Raw genomic sequence first — 22,726 nt, 5'->3', positions numbered from 1 at the left:
GAGTTCAAGTATCTTGGGGTCTTGTTCACGAGTGAGGGAAGAATGAACCGGGAAGGCGACAGGCGGATCGGTGGAGCATCTGCACTGATGTGGACTTTTGATCGGTCCGTTGTAGTAAAGTGGGAGCTAAATTGAAAGGCCGACCTCTCAATTTACCGGTCGATCTACGTTCCGACTCTCACCTATGGTCACGAGCTGTTGGTCATGACTGAAAGAGCAAGATCCCGGATACAAGTGGCTGAAAAGAGTTTCCTCCGCATGATGTCCGGGCTCTCCCTTAGAGATAGGGTGAGAGGCTTGGTCATCCACAAGGGGGTCATGTCGAGCCGCTGCTCCTTCGTGTTGAGAAGTAGCCAGATGAGGTGGCTGGGCCATCTGGTTCAAATGCCTCCCAGGCACCTCCCTGGCGAGGTTTCCAGGCATGTCCAATCGGAAAGAGACCCCGGAAACAACCCATGACACGCTGGCGAGACTAAGTCTCTCTGCTTGGCCTAGAAATGCTTCGGGATCCCCCCGAAAGAACTGGATGATGTGGCTGGGGAAAGGGAAGTCTGGGCGTCCCTACTAAAGCTACTGTCCCTGCGACTTGACCCAGATAAGCGCGAGAAGATGGATGGATGTTTCCACTCTTTTACATTAGTTTACCAAAACAATGCACCAAGTAAGTTTTCTTATCCAGCATTCCTATCCAAGTTTTTACCCTGTGTATGACCGCGCTTGTTTTTTTTTTTTTTTTTTTTTTTTTTTTTTTTTTATACCTTGTCCTTGCCTCACGTCTTTTGGATATTGTTGCCTGGCTGGATTGACTACCTTTGTGCCGAACAATGGCCGTAATCAACTGCCTCAGTTTGACTCTTACCGACTGTCTTGGCCTTCATTTTCTACATGGTATGTGTCAGGAACCATCTTTAGCCCAATCGTGACCATGAGGTGGAAAAAAATAAGGTCTTTTCTATGGTGTATGACTGCAAATCATCTCCAAGTCTCGTCCTTAGTCCTTTCCTGATATAAAAAGGGACCTACTGAATCGTTAGAAGTTGGAAAATTCTAGTTATGTATTTGGGAGATTTTTATGACTTTGCCCGGACACACTATAACAATAGATTGAAAATAAAACAAAGATCTTTTGAGAGGTTTAACAAATGATTCAGGAATTACTTGACAATGGATTCCCAAGGGGATGCTTCATCTCAATTGAAGCAGAAGTAAGTCTTGCATTTTATTATAAATTGGGTTAAGTATTAGACTACCTCTACTCCATCAATTTTGAATTGATATGGTTTGATGTGGAATAAGCAAAATCCTAAAACCCCAAAACTTTCACAGGTACCACATTAGTCACAGAGTTGTGTTGCTCACTGTAGATGGAGTGTGAAGACAGCAGTTTTGAGGCTCAAAGAAGGGGAGACCATCAACTTAATGAATCCTCCATCAATTGCAAAAGAATTCACTGAATGAAGGATACAGGACACTGATTGACTGCATCTACTCATCATAAAATCAAGGTAGAATTGACTCTCCATCAATTGATCTCGTGTTGTGTTCTCGACAATTTAGAAAACTCAACAAGGCCAACATTTTAAGTAATCTGCAACAAGTACTGGATGATTCTTTTGTTGTTTATCTTTTCAAATCAATTTCCTTTCACATGAGGCCTCCAACAACGTTATTGATGCAATTGCCACAACTTCCTGCTTTTTAAATAATGCTCAGTGCTTACAGCACCACATCTGTTACTTAAAGATTGAACCCATGTCTCAAAAAAATCTGTATTTTCCCATTTCATTCTTTTTTTCCCTCATGTATTTATTGTCATAGTTCTTTTTTTGCCATGACAGAGAAAATTATTTTATTCATCTGAATTTATGTGTAAAGTTATGTATGTATGAATGCTCCTTCCATCCTTTTTCTGAGCCGCTTATCATCACAAGGGTTGCAGTAATGCTGCAGCCTATCCCAGCAGTCAACGAGCAGAAGGTGGTGTACACGCTGAACTGATTTCAAGCTAATCAGAGAGCATATAGAAACAGACAACAGTCAGCCGCACAATCACGCCTATGGCAATGTAGACTCTGTTGTATAGAGATCGTGCGTGTGACTGTTTATGACGCTCCATTGCCGGTCAAACAAAGCTGAGAAAGTCGCTGAACTGGAGCAGATTTTTCACAATGCCCGAGACCTGTTGTGCTGTTGGCTGTCACGATAGATGAGACAGTTTTTCAAAGATGTCATTCTATAGAATACCAGCTGAAAAGGCCAGAAAAGATTGATGGATATCGGCAATTCAACAGGATAGATGGTGCCCAGCGAAATACACACGCCTATGTAGCCATTATTTCATTTCAGGTAGGAATTATTTTTCTCAATCTCAAATTATTAAGTATTTATAAAGCCAAGATGAATGATTTGAGAACAATGCGTATTTAAAAAAAAAAAAAAAACTGTCACAGAGAGGTTTATGGAGGCAACAATTCCCTGTCGTATTTTTTTTCCACAAAAGGGATATAGATGATTATATTTCAAAAACAGCGACATCAATATATGAATACTTCTCAGTTCGTTACAGACATAATAAAGCCTGCGCTTCAAACACTCCAGTTAGATTTGTTGTTGTCAGTTTTAAAAAATCGTGAGGCCTTCGATATTGGCAATAACTAGATCTAGATCTCAATCTAACTCCCTGTCTAATTCCCTGTTTTATGCAAATTATGGATTACAAGATCAAGTATTACAAGGTGCAACTTACCTTTGCCATCGCAAGATGAGACTTATTCTGTTCAATTCTATAGGACAGGACATCCACAACCCATCCAGCAACAAAGTATTTGTATGCGTCCAGACTTTTAGACGCTTTCAAACTCTTTTCTGTAAATCTTGACGACTTATTTACCAGATACATGTGTATATTCAGTTGTCCAAGACAGGGAAGAGAATTAAAGTCATATTTCTCATTGGGGAAAACATCAATTTCGGCATTAAAATGGATTCTCTATGCCAAGAGTCTAAAATTTTTCCACGTACCTTCATTTATTATCACCTTCTAAATGTTTAACAGTATTGGACAAAACTCTGGGTGTCGTTTTGTGTCAACGAAATCAACTTTAACAATGCTTTGTTTGACCGGCAAGATGGCGGCGTAAATGAAAATCACGTGATTTTATGACATAGGCACATTCCTTCTATAAGCCCTGTGATTGCCTGGTGACAAGTTCAGGGTGTACCTTACCTATCCGCCAGTGTGAGGTAGGGTTGGCTCCTGCGCATTCGCAACACTAGTGAGGATAAGCAGTATGGAAAATTAATGAATGTTGGTTTAAGGCAGTGGTTTTCAAACTTTTTGAGGTGCACCCCCCTTTTGGGAGATTAAATTTCCCCCTGCTGCTTGAAATTTTCTCTAGGAAGTGGGTGTTAGTACTGAAAATGCAGCAGGGGTGGGTGATAGCGCTGAAAATTGGAAACCAGCGAGGATTGAAAAATTGTCAAGCAGGGGGCTGAAAAAAGCCACGCTCCCACCCCTTTCATGTTGCAGTATAGAAGCAAGATGTTGCACAACACTATGTGTACCACAGTCAAATTTATTTGTCACAATGTTCTGAGTACAATTATAAATGCTTTCGCTTCATATTGATTTGATACCAAACTTAGTCCCTGCATATTTGACAGCTTCATGTTTATAATGCCAAAATCATGGGCATGGTCCACAGGGGTGGCCGACCAGCAGCTCTTGAGCCGCATGCGGCTTTTTGTCCCCTTTCGTGTGGCTCTCGTAAAGGCACGAAAGCAATTCAAAATTCTATTTACGTGCGTACTTGCATGCACGCTTTGCTTGAGTTTATTTCGGTAGATGCGACCACATGTTCTTTGAGTTAATTACGGTATTTCTGTGCACGCATTGCTTGAGTTTAATACGGTTGTTAGTGTGTGTTGTTGTTTTGCGTCAATGTGCGAGTGAGAGGGGACTGCGCAAATGTGTCCAGCAGGAGGGTGAGAAAAAAAATAAAAGTGCGATGGGGACCAGGGAAGAGTGGTTTATTCTTCTCCCCACCCAGCTCAGCTATGCAACAAGAGAAGGGAGTTAAACCCGAGGACGACAACCTTGGCCCCAGAGAAGACCCTGTCTCTCCCGACCATGGTCAGGTGACTGCAGTAGGAAAGGATTGCATAGTATTTTCGCAATACTAGCATGCACATTGAATGAAAATAGCTTGAAGTTTCTCAGTCCGATCGTGATCTTTGGAGAAAAGAATGTCAATTTCCCTCTCAAAATGGCAGGGAAAATGCAGTTAAAAAAATTTGTGTATAAACTCAGGACATTTTTACCAGGGTGTGAGAGCTCTTTTTGTTGTTTTTGTTGTTGTTGTTGAGGGCAACGGCCAGCTATTGTGTGTTTTGTGTCATTGAGCAGTTCACAGCTTCAAATCTTCACTTCCGCTCAATACACTCTTAACATCAACCTATAATTTCTAAAAGGGACTAAACTTTCCAGTCACAAGTTAGTCATTTTGAAAAACCACACAGAAAAGCAGATGCAGTTTAAAAAAAAAAAAAATGAAGCTTCCAGAGATTAATGCTTGTGTCATATGAATTGGCTTGGAATAGTCCAAGGGCCAAAAAGTCGTACAATGAAGTGTGAATTATTAAGAAAGGCCTCTGTTATGTCGCTGAAGTCTTGTGTCCTATAAACAAAAATCTTAAACAAATCGTATCAGAACTTCAACTGCCCCACCACACTGTTGAACAGAGAATGTCGGACATTAGCATGGCTACTGATACACAGTTGCACTCAGATCTCCAATCATGCGAGTATGTTGGTTTTGCACTCGATCAGAGGTCGGTAACCTATGGCCCGCGAGCCATCCCTGGCTCTTTTGATGGTTGCGTATGGCAGAGCTTTCTATCATGTAGGCAGTGGATATGATGTAGAGACAATTTGTCCTAGTGGGGTTGCCGTAGTTTTTTTGTCCATTATTGAAGTCGATGTGGGCAGGCGCAGAAGGGTCGAACGCAGATTGGGTTGTAATTAATTGTGCAAATGGTTTTGATTAAGATGGCTAAAAAAAAAAAGAGATGAGAAGTACAGTTGCACAGTTTTTAGCAAGAATGGACAGAGGAATTTGGAGAAAGAAGGTTCCTTTATGTCTAATTTATAATGACAAAATTGCAACAATGAAATGCTCAAATATAAAGTGCCACTTGGGCACATGCCATACACATCCCATTGGATCAAAATATCCTGCGGGGAACAATTAACAATAACAATAAATAAATGAACAAGAAACCAATAAACTTATTGACATTTTTTTGTACATAAAGAAAAGACATGCCTCTGTCAGCAAGCATTGTTGGCGAGCGCACATAAGTGGGGAGAAATGAAAAAAATTAAACCTGCAGACCAGCTGATTGGGAAAACTTGAAACGCACTTCCCGTCATTTACCACACACTGCGGCCTGTGAGTATTGTTGTACTGACAATGATTGGTTCTACCTACGTAATAGCATAATGTTATTTCAAAGAATTTAGAATTTATTGCACTATTAAAGTGTTGGTTTTACATAAAATGCACAAATACTCTTGTATTTCATTTTAAAATATTGTACGGCTCTTTTGGAATTACATTTTAAAATATTTGGCGTTTATGGCTCTCTCAGCCTAAAAGGTTCCCGACCCCTACACTAGATGATAGTTGTGACATACAAAACAAGACTTGGCTGAATTGGTACTTTATCTGTGTGAGAGAGCACTCAATTTTACTTTTTTTTTTTAATATTGGTCTGTGTTTTTGGTACTCTGTAAAGGTCGATTTTCTTATCATGTTGGTGAGGGGCAGCCAAAGTTGGATGTTTTGGAGACAAGGTTAGATAGAGCAGACTTAGATGGTTTGGCCATGTTCAGAGACGAGAGAGAGTATATTGGTAGAAGGGTGCTGAGGATGGAGCTGCCAGGCAAAAGAGCGAGAGGAAGACCAAAGAAAAGGTTGATGGATGTTGTGAGGGAGGACATGAGGACAGTGGGTGTTAGAGAAGAAGATGTTTGAGATAGGCTTAGATGGAAAAAGATGACACGCTGTGGCGATCCCTACGGGACACGCCGAAAAGAAAATAAGAATAAGAAGTTGGTGTGTGGCATTTACAATAAATCTGGCTGAGCAAAGTTGAGGACAGAATGATGTTCGTGTGTATGATGTGGCTTTTTGCAGTAACAGTAAAAAATGTGGCTCTTCATCTCTAACTAGTTGGCCACCCCTGGGACCGCTGCCATTCTGGTAATTCTACAATTCTGAGAAGGTGGCAATGCCTACCTTCTTATGGATATAACCATTCCTATTTGATTATGGCAATCTTTTGTGTTGAAAAAAAAGAGCAAAAATACAATAAAAATATGGTTTCATCCCTGGGTTCTCCAAAGAGTTTGTTCTGTCCATTCAATCCAATGCTTAGATGCTTTATTTACTGCTAGAAAGCAAACAACAAAACAGTTTAGAGCTAGCTAAATAGTTGCCTCGTCTGAGCACTGATCGTTGTACGTAAACATTATGTTAGCGTTTTGTCGATTCACAAAGTTTCGATTCAGATGCGTTTGAATAAATACCGAACAATGGTGAGGGGTCATCGCAAGACTGAATTCTATCCAATGTCAGGTGCTATGTTGGACAGTTCTTGAAATGTCAGATTATAAGGAACTTACCAAAAAAAAAAAAAAGATCTAATATGCTAGACTTTTGCTATTGGCATCGTAGTGCTTCTCTGACGCCAAATCGTTTATTGTGCCCTGTCACACTACAAGGAGTTTTGATATTCCCATCAAAATTTGTCGGGCCAGATCTTGAAAATCATCCACAATACCAAATTGGGCCATTATCCATCCATCCATTTTCAATACCTCATATTCTGTATATATTATGTATATTCAGGGCTGAACCACACTGGAGTCTATTCCACCCGACTTTGGGCAAAAGGCAGACTACAGCCTGAACTATTCACCAGCCAGTTGCAGGACATAAATAGACATGGACAACCATTTGCATTCACATTAAAACCACCACTGAATGGGAACTAAAACCACGCTACTCACACTAAAGTCAGTGTAGACTCTATAATCAGTAAGTCATGGGGCCAATAACTGGGCTAAAATCTTGTAGTGTGATCTAAGTATATGACTACTGAAATAAAATGTAAACAAGTAACATTAGAGGAATTACTTCCAGCAAATGTTGAAATTGTGTTTTACATTCATTGAATTGCAGACTCTGTTGCGTTTTAAAATTGTTTGTGAATTGGATTGGTCGCAAGGCAGAGAAAGTAGATTTAGGATGGTTTATTGCGAGTTGCACAGTAGTGCTCCTGAGGCCAGGCTCCCTGTGATGGATGGGAGAAACGACACTTGGTGGTAGAAGCCCCAAAGTACAGGAACTCATACAAGGAAAGAGGTTAACAAAGAAGTCTGACACTCAGAGGACTGAGGAGAAGTGAAAGGAATACAATGACAGGCACTCACATTTGACGCGCGCGACCGTGTCTGCGTGCCTCCGTGCTCACAGATCTGCACAGTTGAGGACGAAAAATCACATGCGTAAAATTCGGAAACAGGAAATGCAAGTGAACCATACTGAGCATGGACGGATCTTAGTCCGAAAGCGCATGTTCAGAGCTGCTTCACCTACTGTGAGCGCATTTATGTCGGAAGTCATCAATAGCATGAGCCCTGTCAAAGGAAATTCAGTTACACCAGGGGTGCTCATTGCGTCGATCGCGAGGCAGTGTGACGGCGTTTAAAAAAAAAAAAAAAAGATGTGAGACTATCATCCACCTCATCGCTTGATTCAGGTGTGGCCAATACGTCGAGCGTTCTAGCAAACCGGCCTCCTATTTACGGCAATCGCGGCGATGCATGCTCCCACCCCAGAACAACACATCACGATGAGCGACAGGAATATTTGTTCCAATGTATCGCTAAGCCTTGTTGCCACTAACACCGATTATTTTGAACTAAAATTTCAGCATCTTCATTACATTGCGGGTATAGACCGTCCGTGTTTATTCCTCGACAGGCAAGTGCATTTAACTTTTCTTCATATAAAGTTTGTCAGATCAAAAATTTTTATTGATGAAAAATTTGAAATACCATTTTATATCATGTTCTACTAATATCAGTTGAAATTGGAAATTATCATTTCTGAGTTTGAAATTTTAGTTTTCTATCTTAGTTATGTATTTATTTTATTTTGAATATACAGTTGCGTTATATTAATCCAGTGCAATCTGTAGGCTGGTCCCAAGCCCGGATAAATGCAGAGGGTTGCGTCAGGAAGGGCATCCGGCGTAAAAATTGTGCCAAACAAATATGAGCGTTCATCTAAAGAATCCCATACCGGATCGGTCGTGGCCCGGGTTAACAACGCCCGCCCCCGGCACTGCTAACCTGCAGCGCGTCGGTGGAAATTCAGCTACTGTGGGTCGAAGACAAAGAAGAGGAGGAAACCAGATCCATCGTCAGAAGAAAAAGAGGAATGCACAGAGCCTACAACTGACTGTAGGGACTTTGAATGTTGGGACTATGACAGGAAAAGGTCAGGAGTTGGTTGACATGATGATTAGGAGAAAGGTTGATATTCTGTGCATCCAAGAGGGCAGGTGGAAAGGTAGTAAGGCTAGAAGTTTAGGAGCAGGGTTTAAATTATTCTACCAGTAGATGGGAAGAGAAATGGAGTAGGGGTTATTTTAAAGGAAAAGCTGGCGAAGAATGTCTTGGAGGTGAAAAGGGTATCAGATCGAGTGATGAGACTAAAATTTGAAATTGAGGGTGTTATGTATAATGTGGTTAGTGGCTATGCCCCACAGGTAGGATGTGACCTAGAGTTGAAAGAGAAATTCTGGAAGGAACTCGATGAAGTAGTTCTGAGCATCCCGGACACCGAGAGAGTTGTGATTGGTGCAGATTGTAATGGACATATTGGAAAAGGAAACAGGGGCGATGAAGAAGTGATGGGTAAGTACGGCATCCAGGAAAGGAACTTTGAGGGACAGATGGTGGTGGACTTTGCAAAAAGGATGGAGATGGCTGTAATGAACACTTATTTCCAGAAGAGGGAGGAACATATAGTGACCTACAAGAGCGGAGGTAGAAGCACACAGGTGGATTATATTTTGTGCAGACGATGTAATCTGAAGGAGATTACTGACTGTAAAGTAGTGGTAGGGGAGAGTGTAGCTCGAAAGCATAGGATGGTGGTGTGTAGGATGACTGTGGTGGTGGGTAGGAAGATTAACAAGACAAAGGTAGAGCAGAGAACCATGTGGTGGAAGCTGAGAAAGGAAGAATGTTGTGCAGCCTTTCGTAAAGAGGTGAGACAGGCTCTTGATGGACAGGAGGAGCTCCCAGAAGACAGGACGACGACAGCCAAGGTAATCAGAGAGACAGGCAGGAGAGTAATTGGTGTGTCTTTTGGTAGGAAAGGGGAGAAGGAGACTTGGTGGTGGAACCCCAAAATACAGGGAGTCATACGAGGAAAGAGATTAACGAAGAAGAAGTGGGACATTGAGAGGACTGAGGAGAGGTGAAAGGAGTACATCGAGATGCGACGTAGGGCAAAGGTAGAGGTGGCAAAGGCTAAACAAGAGGTATATGAAGACATGTACACCAGGTTGGACACGAAAGAAGGAGAAAAGGATCTCTACAGGTTGGCCAGACAGAGGGATAGAGATGGGAAGGATGTGCAGCACGTAAGGGTGATTAAGGATAGAGATGGAAATGTGTTGACTGGTGCCAGTAGTGTGCTAAATAGATGGAAAGAATACTTTGAGAAGTTGATGAATGAAGAAAATGAGAGAGAAGGAAGAGTTGAAAAGGCAAGTGTGAAGGACCAGGAAGTGGCAATGATTAGTAAGGGGGAAGTCAGAAAGGCACTACAAAGGATGCAGCCAAGGGGTGAAGATCCATACTCCACATAGGCGATGATGGATTTCAACCCCAGTACTCAGAAACATGAAGATGAAGATCTTTTGCGAAGACAGGAGCAAGTGGTTCTGTGCAGACTTTGAGGCAGGATGGATAGACAAGGTCTGGGCCCGGTGCTTGGTTGATCTTTTGTTGTTTGAAGATCTGTCTAACGTCGCCGTCATGGATGCTAAACGGTGTAGAGGAAGGTGGCGCGGCTTGGTGGGTGCATAGTGTGGAAGTGTCTTTCTAATCTGCAGTAAAAGCTATTTAGGTCGTCGGCTAGCCCGCTCTTGTTTTCTACCAGGGGTGGACGTCGCTTGTAGTTAGTGAGCAATTGTAGACCGAGCCAAACTGATTTGGAGTCATTAGCGCCGAGATGTTTTTCCAGTTTAACGGAATAGTCTCTTTTTGCAATGTTAATTTCTTTCGTCAGCTGATTTCTAGTGCGATTGTAGAGGGCCTTGTCCTCACTGCGATATGCAATCTCTTTAGCCTGGCGGAGTTGCCCAAGTCTGGCTGAAAACCACAGCTTGTTATTGAACATGCGAAAGGATTTTGTTGGAACACACACCTCCTCGCAGAAATTGACATACGCGGTAACAATATATGTGTATTCATCTACGCTGCACGCTGAATTTTCAACGACATTTCAGTCTGTACAGTCAAAGCAGCCTTGAAGTTTTAATTTGGCCTCGTTGGTCCGTTTTTTAACTGATTTTAGCAAAGGCTTTGCACATTTAAGTCCTTGGCTGTATTAAGTACAATAAGCAGTTATCAGAGGAGCCAATGGGTGTGCGAGGAATTGCACGATATGCATTTTTTATATATTTGTATAACAATGGTCTAGGGTGTTATTTGCTATTGTCAGACATTTCACGTGCTGCTTATATTTAGGGAGTTTGTGATTAAGTTTAGCTGTATTGAAATTTCCCAGGATAATGAGTGATGGATCTGACATTTTTTTTCTCTTCTCGTTTACCTGCTTGGCGGGCGTTAGCTGTGCAGCCTTCATGGTAGCTTGAGGTGGAATTTAGACACCAACTAGAATAAAGGATGCGAACTCACGTGATGAATAAAACGGCTTACAGTTAAAAAACAACGACTCTAAAACCGGGCTGCATTGTGTGCTTAGCTGTGTAACGTCCGTGCGCCATTTCTCGTTAATGTAAATGCATATTCCACCACCTTTAGATTTCTGTGTTAGCTCCTGGACACGGTCCGCACGGTGAAGTTGAAAGCCTGGTAGTGTAATGGCGGCGTCCATGGTCCATCCACAAAGCCAAGTCTCTGTAAAGCACAGGACTGCAGAACGTCCAAAGTCTTTGCAGGTCCTGATCAGAAGCAGAAGATCGTCAATTTTGTTGACTAGGGAGCGTAGGTTCGTGAGATGAATCTGTTTGTCCGCGCACCCAGGCTACACTGCGTTGTGTTCTGATGCATAGAGGCACACTGGACACAGACCAGAAGACAGACAGACAGACAGACCCCCCCCCCATATTACATCACTTCCACCAGTTTTCAAAATAAAAGCGCAGACTTTCCAAATAAAGAAAATATAAAGTATCATGCCAAAATAAATAAACATGTCAGATTGAAGATAAAATTACTATAGTGAAGATAATCTAAAACACAATGTGAGGGATTTGGGTGAAATTAATTTAAGAAATTAATTAACATTCAGCCTCCTTAATTTCTCAGAAATCCTCAACATATGAGACACCAGAGTCAAAATTATCATCTATTCCAGGATAAAATAATTTAAACCCTGCTCCTAAACCTCTACGCTTATTCCCTTTCCATTTGCTCTCTTGGATGCACAATACAGTGAAGAAAATAAGTATTTGAACACCCTGCTATATTGCAAGTTCTCCCACTTAGAAATCATGGAGGGTCATTAGCTGCATAAAGACACCTGTCCACCCCATACAATCAGTAATATTCAAACTTATAACATGGCCTAGACCAAAGGACTGTCCAAAGACACCAGAGATAAAATTGTACAACTCCACACGGCTGGAAAGGGCTACGGCGAAATTGCGAAGCAGCTTGGTGAAAAAAGGTCCACTGTTGACCAGAGTTTTGTGGTCAAACGAGACCAAAATGAAACTTTTTGGTCATAATTCCACTTACCGTGTTTGGAGGAAGACGAATGATGAGTTCTAGGTGCACCTCTGGCAACAACATGTGCAACGTGCCAACCTGGAGATGTTCCCACTCACAGACAAACGGCAAAGCAACACTGCTGCACTGTCTGAGGTAATAGGTAAACATTTGAAAAGTCTTGAGGAGAAGTTGTCATTTTATTTCTCTTCAGCCTCCACTGAATGCTTTGACTGGGTTAGGGACCCATACAGCTCGGCATCAGTTGTTGGAAAGGACATGACTTTATAAGAGCAGTAGGAACTAACTGAACTGAAACAGGATCGTGGTTTAAAACTAAGATTTGCTGATCTTCCTTTGGACAGTTTTTGGTTGACTGCTGCCAAGGAGTTCCCCATTCTGACCAACAAAGCTGTTCTGACATTGCTCCCATTTTCCACAACATATCTGTGTGAGCTGAGCTTTTCAAGCCTAACTGCTATAAAAACTAAAAACAGAGAGAGACTGAGAGCTGTTGAAGAAGAGCTTCGTGTGTGTCTTTCTTCTATTTCTGCCAGGATATCGGCTTTGTGTTCATCTAAACACACCCAGGTTTCACACTGACTGAGTATAAATAGATTTAGAAATTATATTGTAATTAGATATACTATACAGAGTGTCATTTTGTAACATTTTTGGTTAGTGGTGTGGTTTTCCAATGTAAAAAATGTGTCGTGGCTCAAAAAAGGTTGAAAAACACTGCTCTAAATAACCACAAATTTGGGAAAGGTGAGTTCAATTTCACAAGCCACACCCAAACCTGATTACCAACCTAATGGTTTAATAAAGAAACCACTTAAATTTAATCTGTCAGCGAACGTGAAGTCGGCTACAAAATCTCGAGAACCAAACAGAAATGTATAGATTGGGAATCTGGTTGGAGTGAGATTAGATCTCTTGTTGCCTTGATTTTAACTGTAAACTGGGAAAGGAGAGTTTTTTTCCTCCACCTCTTTTCTGCAGCCAGAGCCATTTTTTTCAAGTTGAATATCAAATTTATCTATTCAAACGCACTATAAGCACCGCAACATAACAGTGTGTCAAATTCCAATGTAAGAACTATTACAAAATTATATAAAGTCATATTCTTGTTTGGTCATCATGCAGAGTAACCTTTAATGCAAAAATGTAAACATTGTTGTTCAAAATCTGCTGACACTATGGTCAAGATAAAATGTAGGTTATTATAAAGAATCCTGTTACACAATCAATCTGTGAGAGAAGGTCATTGTAGTTGCGAGGAAATCGACATCTTTGTCACACCACAACTGTGACACTTCTGTCAAGTTTGCATAACATGTTTGGAAAATCTAACCTCCTACACAATCTTCTATCTCCTATGCCAATGTGAAAGGTTTGAGGTTGTTTACTTGTATATTTCACATGCATACATGATCAAGTGAGAAGACAGATTTCCTGTAACTGTTTTTTGACTTTTTTTCCAACTTTCATTTGATTGAACATATTTATATATGTTTTCTTTCTTACTTTTACATTTAAACCCTAAATCCGGGTTTCTCTTAAGTCAATCATTATTCCTTTAGTTTATCAATTTTGAAATAAGAATAACAGTAGTGGAGTCTGCTAAGGACCTATATGTACAGTATGTTATTTGAACAAATTTTACTGCTACAATAACACTTTTTATATGTACAAGGCATATTCAAAATGAAGTATACAATGTAGTTGTCTATTGGATGCAAGTTCCTTGAAGTTTGCATTGGTTTCCAAGAAATGCTGACTGCTCAACATCTTGACGTGACGTTCACATGCACACAGCAGGCACCAATATACATGCACATTACATCTGTGTGCACATCTCCAGTGGGTGCAAGCCTTCCTCCTTTCAAAGTCTCAATCTGCAGTCATAGACTCAAGTGCATCTTTTGGGTCTCACTCCTTTACCACTTTAATGGAAATCAGCATTGGTAAGAAAATTAGATTTGTTTTAATTGATTGATTACTTTTTCATTTTCTTTTTCCTTTTAAGTTAACTTATCAAAATGGAATGGCATCAATTTGACTCCTGTCTTAATAATATACAGGAAAGTAATCTTGAACCAAATGTTAGTTGTTTACTTATTACTAAAGGGCATATAATAGCGTTTTAAGTTAAAACAGTTATTTTTGTTGTCTGTCTGTATAAATATTGACAGGCTATAATTTTCTTCATACTATTATGTACATATTTAAGGCCTCCACTCCCTGAGAAGGGTTGCGTCAGGAAGGGCATCCGGCGTAAAAATTGGTCCAAACATATATGTGCGTTCATCTGAGATGACACGCTGTGGCGACCCCGAAAGGGACAAGCCGAAAGAAACAACAACAACTATTATGTACATAGTTCCTCAGAGGATACCATAAGAAGCATTATAACATTGGGCAACACCATTAGAGACAAATGACAAAACAGCATTTTTTTTATTTTTTTTTTACAAATAAAAATGTTTCTTATTGCCCATTCATAATTTGTCATGATACAGATCATCAAAATATCGCAGTTGTTTCATTTATGCAACAGTCCCATTGGGAATGTAAACCGTTACTAAGGGTGACAAAACCTTGAATCAGAAGGCAACAGAAAATCGAGCAAGGAAGGACCTTTTTATGATGGTCTGAATCTTGTCACTTATTCAGTGAGCGGTTGTCTTTTTAGGAAAGACCATCTAAATGAAGTGAGACATGAAATGGGCATGTATGCATATGATAATGACAAACGCTTCATCTACGAACATCAGCCTCACTCATCAGAAGAACCAACCCGTCTTGTTTTTCAATATACTGTATTTAATGTACATAAAGGATTTAGCAGCATGGTGATGTGGGAGTGTATTCATTACTGATTATGACTGGATTGCCATATAAATTGATAAAGTAACAAGACTTATTTAAAACATTTTGTGAGTTTGTGTATGTGTGAAGAGATTCTTAGGCACTTTATTATGTGGTTAGGTTAAATTCAGGGTTGGTATGACAGCCCAGGATTGCTGTAAAGAAATGCATTCCCTTCAGAGAATTGATTATTACATTGCTTTACTCCATTTGTTAAAACTTTGTCATTTTGGGAAACAGCCGTATTGCAGACCAGATGGGAGTGTCAGAACATTTACTGCAAATGTCAGCAGTTTCTGTTCTCTCTTTTTTTTTGAGTTAGTAGTGTAATAGTACACATAACTTATAACATGCTGTATCATTTCCACATCACAACTCACAATGAAATATGAAGAATGATTTATAATTTAAGACGCATATAGAAATCCTCAGTTTTAGATCCCAGATTATTTGTTTTATGATTTGCTAGGTATGCTATTCAGTTTGCTGTGGTATAATTTTACTGTAGTTTTGATGTGACACCGTGAGTGTACAACATCGTCATCGTCGTAATGACCTGCCCAGACATGCAATGTCATCTTCTTCTGCTTACAGGGGAAAAAAAACAGTATTCCTTTGTCTAGTGAGCACCATTACATGGTAACTTACATACACACTAATCTATGTGCCATCATACAGTGCCTTGTGAATTTATTCGGCCCCCTTGAACTTTTCAACCTTTCGCCACATTTCAGGCTTCAAACGTAAACATAAAATTTTCATTTTTCGTCAAGAATCAACAAGTGGGACACAATCGTTAAATGGGACAAAAATTTATTGGATATTGCATACTTTTTTGACAAATAAAAACCCGAAAAGTGGGGTGTGCAATATTTTTCACTCCCTTTACTTTCAGTGCAGCAAACTCACTCCAGAAGTTCAGTGAGGATCTCTAAATGATCCAATGTTCACTGATGATGATAAAGATAATCCACCTGTGTGTAATCAAGTCTGCATATAAATGCAGCTGCTCTGTGATAGTCTCAGGGTTCTCTTTACAGGTCTAATCCAGAGGAAATGTATTTTATTTGTCTATCATACAAATGTAGCTAAAATTTCACTAAAAATATTTTAAAAATTCCCAAGACAACAGAAATAAAATAAATTAGTCCCAAGATTTTGTTCTAAATGTCACTTAGATTCGGCAAGTTCCGTAACTCCCCGGAATGTGACGTCACGGCAAGACAACATTTAGCCACAGAGTGAAAACGCTACCAACATTAATGAGAAAGTGTGTTGCATACAGCTGTTATGCGTCAAACGCTAACAGAGTCATCTTACACAAATGGCCGAAACATGAAGGTATAGGCAGGTTACGGACCAGGTTTGTGAAGACAAAGCGGGCGCACTAGACTTACAAATCAAAGTGGAGAGTAATATGTTCCAAGCATTTCACAGAGGACTCCTTTGAAAACCCGGTACAGTGTCCACTTGGGTTCGGGAGCAAGTATGTACGTGCATCTTTAATTTATTATTGACAAGTATCTACCTCGTTGTAAATGTAAGTACAATACCAATACAGATTTATATGTCAGCTAATATCCGTATCCACATGATGTTTAGGAGGTGACGGAATTTGGACACTATATAAAGTTAATGTACTGTTGACGCTGTGGTCTTCCTGTAATTCAATTACGGCAGTGTGTGCATTAATTAAAATACAGGCTAAATCTTTAAATGCAGAACGATACCGAAGGTTTCGATTTTTGTTTTATGCTGACTCAGTCGCTAGTACAACAACAACAACAAACGACTCACTGTTGTGTGTATGCAGCATCAGGCATTTAAATGTGTTTGAATTAGATTATTTTGTCAACAAAGTGTATGTAGATTTCTTGAGGCACCTACCAGTCTGTGTTTTGGGTCCGAAGTTCCACGGCAACTTCGTCAGGTCTCACCGAATCCTGTCCTTGTGTTGCATTCCACGCTCAGACTGTCACACCAGTTTGAACATATATGGTTGAATTACACCTGCATGGGATGTTTTTCGACCTGGGAAGAATATGAAAATTCCCCTTCAGTTCCTATCGCTTCCACAGACCATTCTGTAGATTATTGGTTGTTTGTCACTATGCCGACTAGGGGCATGCAGGAGTTATGGATTAGGTCCCCTATCTATGTTCTAGTTATTTACCTGCGGCAGTTTTTGTATAGCCGCTCACTGTGTTCCATGTCCTCGGCTTTCAATAAACACTCATTGCTTCGGAAACCTGTGTGATCTCTTATGCATGCACAAGAAGCCAGTAGCATTTACACATTCCATAAAAACGTCTTCATCACTGCTATCTATCTTTTCTAGATCCCACTCGTGTGTATGATTGTCTATATAGGAAGCCATTGTTTTTACTGGGGTTGTCTAGGTTTAACATCACACGGAAGCAGCTTCAACAGAGCCTCGGTTTGAAACAGACATCGGAGGTATTCAGATTACAAAGAAAATGTGCATTTTGGCACTAATTTATTTCACTTCTCTTGTGTTGAGAATTTTTTAAATATAGATTTTTTATGAAATGTTAGCGACATTTCCATGATAGACAAATACATTTCCTCTGGATTAGACCTTTAAAGTGCAGAGAGTGTGCTTGGTCATCCTGACATTGTTGACATGTTTTTATGACTCGTAAGGAATTAGTGTGCATTTTAATTCCAAATCCGTTGGCAAAGGCAAACAGATTGACAAAACAATGTGACTGTTCTCTCTCCTTTAGGAGAATCACCAACCATGGAACCAGATGAAGACCAATATTCCCTCCTCTTAAAACTTCTCAGTATGAATGAGACATATGACCCAAGCTATGTTGTTAGTGAAAGTGTCAAACTCTGCAGGAAATCATCTGTCAACGATTTTGGCTCAAAATTCAACCCAGCTTTTTGCTATGTCAATTTCCTGCTGAGTTACTTTGGTAATGGGCTTGTCCTATACATCATTTACAAGTATGAGAAGCTCAAGACAGTGACAAATATTTTTCTGCTCAATCTGGTCCTCTCCAACATCCTTTTTGCCACCAGTCTCCCATTTTGGGCAACATATCATCTGTCAGAGTGGATTTTTGGTAATGTTTTGTGTAAATTGGTCAGCAGCGCGTATTTCATCGGTTTTTACAGCTCCATCCTTTTCCTCACACTTATGACATTCGATCGATATCTTGCAGTAGTGCATGCAGTGGTAGCTGCCAAGAGCAGAAAAACGAGCTATGCCATTATTTCCTCTGCAGTGATTTGGTGCATAAGTATCATAGCCAGTGTGAAAGAGCTGGTTTTCCAGAATGTTTGGAAGAGTCCTTTCAATGGGCTTGTGTGTGAGGAATCAGGATACCCTGACAGCACCATGGCTTTTTGGCGTCTGGTCACTTACTATCAACAATTCCTGGTTTTCTTCCTCTTACCTTTGCTCATGGTGATCTACTGCTACATCAGCATCACCCTCCGCATCCTATCCACACGAATGAAGGAGAAATGTCGTGCCATCAAGCTCATATTTGTTATCATCTTTACCTTCTTCATCTGCTGGACCCCCTACAACGTGGTCATCCTCCTTCGAGCCATACAGAGTTCCAGTCCAGAAGTTGAATGCGCTGACTCAGACAGGCTGGACTTTGCACTGTTTGTAACCCAGAATATAGCCTATCTCTATTGTTGCATTAGTCCAGTGTTTTACACATTTGTGGGTAAAAAGTTCCAGAGCCACTTTAAAAGGCTGCTTGCTAAGAAAATCCCATGTCTGAGGAGACACATAAGTCTCAGCAGCCAGAGCACAAGAACCACATCACAGAAGACACCACATTCTGATTATGAGTACTAGTTATCCCCACAAATGATACATTCAAATAAAAATTTGATGGGAACAAATATAAGCAATGAACATTTCAGAACAAAATAAAAATGTAGCTTCTGATGTTGTGTGCTTTTACTGATTTTCTTTTTAATGGTTTCTTTATGCCTTTTGTAACTTGTTTATCATTATATGATATTGTACTACAGTAAGCAATGACAGGAAGTGAAAGCACTGTAGTTATTGTCATTTTAAAGCATGTTGGCTTGAATATTTAGGCCCTCATCTAGATAATCATGTTTAAGGTTGGGATTATTGAAAGAAAATTAAGCATTGGTTTGTGTGTGTGTCGTTTAAAGTACTTTGCCTCTGATAAAATACAGTATATATGCATTTTGCACTGAAAAAGTATGTCAAATATATCTTTTTAAAAACTAAAATTTCTGACAAAATGTAGTTGGTTTGTTTTCGGTGATTTACCTATTTTTTCTTTACTATGATATAGATTAAGTGTGACACCAAACTGTTTTACATTGACCAAAGGATTTTCTTCATCCATCCATTTTCTTCACCGTTTATCCTCACGAGGGTCGTGGTGAGTACTGGAGCCTATCCCAGCTGTCAACGGGCAGGAGGCAGTGTACACCCTGAACTGGTTGCCAGCCAATCGCAGGCCACATGGAGACAAACAGCCACACTCACGGTCACACCCAGGGGCAATTTAGAGTGTCCAATTAACGTTGCATGTTTTTGGAATGTGGGAGGAAACCGGAGTGCCCGGAGGACACCCACGCAGGCATAGGGAGAAGATGCAAACTCCACACAGGCAGGTCCGGGATTGAACCCGGGACCTCAGAACTGTGAGGCCAACGCTTTACCAGCTGATTCACCGTGCCATTTTCTTCAATTGAATGTAATTTGTGTATGCATTGCGGAACCTTGATCAAAAAAGGGAAATTGCCTTTGGTAAGAAAATTAAGAAACTTGCATTTTAGTAACATTACAGTTATTTTAAAGTCAGGGTATGCAAGTGTTTGATTTATTCTGTGGTACAAAATTCATATTTGAGTAATTGTGAGGATTTTATCTCTCACATCAGAACATTAAGTTTCACTGTCACTATTTTATTGCATTTGAATTGTGGTTAATTTTCACACGGGCACATGCATTCACAAAGTTGTGAATGGTTTGTGTATATATACGTGCTGTCATTGGTTGGCAACTACTCCAGGTTTTATCCCACCTCTCCCAGAATCAGCTGGGATCAAGTCACCCATGAATGGTCTACAACGGCATAGAGAATGGATATTTGAATGTGTAAAAAGGACAAGTGATGCAAGACTGAGTTAAACATCTCCACGTTCCCTTTTGTGGAGATTGTGCTAATAGCTTCAAATTATTCCATCCATCATCCATTCTCTCAACAGCTTACCCTCACAAAGATAGCAAGTGCGCTGGCACCTACCCTTGTTGACTTTGAACGAGAGGCACGGTACAGCCTTAACTGGTTGCCAGTCAATCTCAGGGCACATACAGCAGCTGAAATAAGTATGTAAAACGTCACCATTTTACTCACTAAATGCCATTACAAAAGTGCTATTGACCTGAACATTTCACCAGCTGGTGAGAACAATCCAAGTAATCCATACATACAAAGAAAGGACAAATGAGATCAGAAATTATGTGTAATAATTGAAATGGCAAGGGAAAAGTATTGAAGTATTGAACATAAGAAAGGGAGATGCAAATAGGCATCAATAGCCAAGACACCTATCTATCAACAATCATACAGCAACCCACACCCTTGTCAGTGCAAATGAATGTCCATCCATCTATTTTCTGAGCTGCTTATCCTCACAAAGGTCACGGGAGAGCCAGCGCCTATCCCAGCTAGCTTCAGGCAAAAGGCAGACTACACCCTGAACTAGTTGCCAGCCAATCGCAGGACACACGGAGAGAGACAGTCGCACTCACAATCACACCTAGGGGCAATTTAGAGTGTTCGATTAATGCATGATTTGAGGACGTGGGATGAAACGGGAGTGCCTGGAGAAAACCCATGCAGGCACAGGAGAACATGTTAACTCCACACTGGCGGGTGTGGGACTGAAATTCGGTCCTCAGAACTGTGAGGCCAACGCTCTACAGCTTTTCCACTATGCCCGAGTGAATATCAGCTGGTTCAGTTAGAATTGACGGCCTATAAAAGGGCTTGATTTTCAAGGTGTGACACAAGAAACACATCTTGATGGGTAAGAGGAAAGCCCTGTCTCAAGACCATCACAAATGAAATATAAAACATAACAGGACTGGTTACAGAAGCACACCTAAGCTTCTGAACATTGCAGACCAGTTAAGGGTGTACCCTCCCTCCTGCCCAAAGTTAGCTGGGATGGGTTCCAGCACTCCCGTGACCCTTGTGAGGATAAACAACTCAGAAAATGGATGGATGGATGAAAGTAGCATTGAGTACGGTTGGGGCCTTAATACATAAGTAGAAAGCCATTAATACCACCATCAATTTGCCTCGATCAGATGCCTCTCACAGAATTTCTGACAGAGGAATGCAAAGAATAACCAGATGAGTTGTCAAAGACCTGGAATTTGCAGGTCCTGTTGTCACAAGGAATGAGTAATGCCTTCCCCTACTATGGCCGATTATATGCGCGCCCAAAACGCAAGATCCCATTACAGGAAAAAAAAAAAGCATCTCAAAGCTCGTTTAAAAACTTTTTAAATAAGTGTCTCAAAGGTCATGAACAACATTGGAACAAGCCATTTCAATTCTAGGAATATATAGTCTCGTCTGATGGAAGGAAAATTTCACTTTTTGGATGCTATAATGCACATCCCGTTTAGAGATGGCACTGCACGTCACCAGAAAAGTATACAAGCAGTGAAATTTGGAAGTGGCAACATGATGGTGGGAGGCTGGTTTTCAGCAAATACTAGTGGTAAACTTCACATTACTGAAGGAAGGATGAATGTACAAATGTACCAGGACATTCTTGACAAAAATCTGCTGCCATCTCCGAAGACGATGAAAATGAAATGAGGGTGGACATTTCAGCAAGATAAGGATCCAAAACAAACTGACAACAAAAGTCTCAGTTGGTTTTAAAGAACAAAATTAAAGCTGTGAAAAGAGCCCAATTACAGTGAAGAAAATAAGTATTTGAACACCATGCTATATTGAAAGTTCTCCCACTTATAAATCATGGAGGGGTCTTAAATTTTCATCATAGGTGCATGTCCACTGCTGCCCGTTGGCCATGTTGCGATGGTCAATATCGATAGTGAAAGGTTCTGTTAGTCCTCCCAATCTGTAGCGGATCTGGAGCGTACCTGGAAATACACAACCATACAGTTCCTTTTAACAAACGATTAAAACATTCTAACAGCAGTGCTTAAAAACAGTCCCAACATACGTTTGCGACCATCAGTGCACGGAATTCACTAGTTTGCATAGCGGCTGAAATTGTCAGTTGTCAAAAAGCACTCTCAGTTACTTATTCTTATAGTTGGAGGTGGGTAGGAAAGTGGAAGATGTCACTTGCTACTTTTATTTATAAATTCTTCTTTATTCATCAACTATTCTTGAGCAATCTATTCAAGCGTCGACTTTCTTATCAAGTGCCAGAACATCAATCAAACGTTACTGCATTGATTCCAGGTCACTAGTCAACTAGCACAAGGCAGTCACACGACTGCACAGTCTTTGATTGGGCTTTGCAGGCCAGCCAAAAGGACTCATTTTGAGAAGAAAAATAGCTTTGTAATGCTCAGGTTTACATTTCAGACTACGGAGAAACAACAGCTTTATCATGTATTATACAGAAGACAATACGTGTTTGAACACCCTGCTATATTGCAAGATCTCCCACTTAGAAATAATGGTGGGGTCTGAAATTTTCAACGTAGGTGCATGTCCACTGTGAGAAAGATAATCTAAAAAGAAAAATCCAGAAATCACAATGTATGATTTTTTTAAACAATTTATTTGTGTG

At 40.4% G+C, this 22,726-nt stretch overlaps 1 protein-coding gene across 5 annotated transcripts in view; it reads left to right on the top strand.

The window, feature by feature from the left end:
- LOC133511472 (C-C chemokine receptor type 3-like) overlaps positions 1-19,108 on the top strand; it is a 33,462-nt gene extending 14,354 nt beyond the window's left edge. For 3 of the 5 annotated variants that reach the window (XM_061840425.1, XM_061840424.1, XM_061840423.1), the window contains exons 5-6: positions 1,365-1,505; positions 17,656-17,793. In XM_061840425.1, the coding sequence (XP_061696409.1) occupies positions 1,365-1,458 (94 nt within the window). In that variant the 3' untranslated portion in view covers positions 1,459-1,505; positions 17,656-17,793. Of the gene's footprint in view, positions 1-1,364; positions 1,506-13,874; positions 14,005-17,655 lie in introns of those variants that run through there. The other 2 variants (XM_061840422.1, XM_061840421.1) reach the window with 2 other exon arrangements.
- Positions 19,109-22,726: the final 3,618 nt, after the last annotated feature.

The sequence above is a fragment of the Syngnathoides biaculeatus genome, chromosome 13 (genome assembly GCF_019802595.1).
Source record: "Syngnathoides biaculeatus isolate LvHL_M chromosome 13, ASM1980259v1, whole genome shotgun sequence".
NCBI lineage: Eukaryota > Metazoa > Chordata > Actinopteri > Syngnathiformes > Syngnathidae > Syngnathoides > Syngnathoides biaculeatus.
The sequence above is the reverse complement of the archived record's forward strand: the minus strand, read 5'-3'. Positions and strand labels throughout refer to the sequence as shown.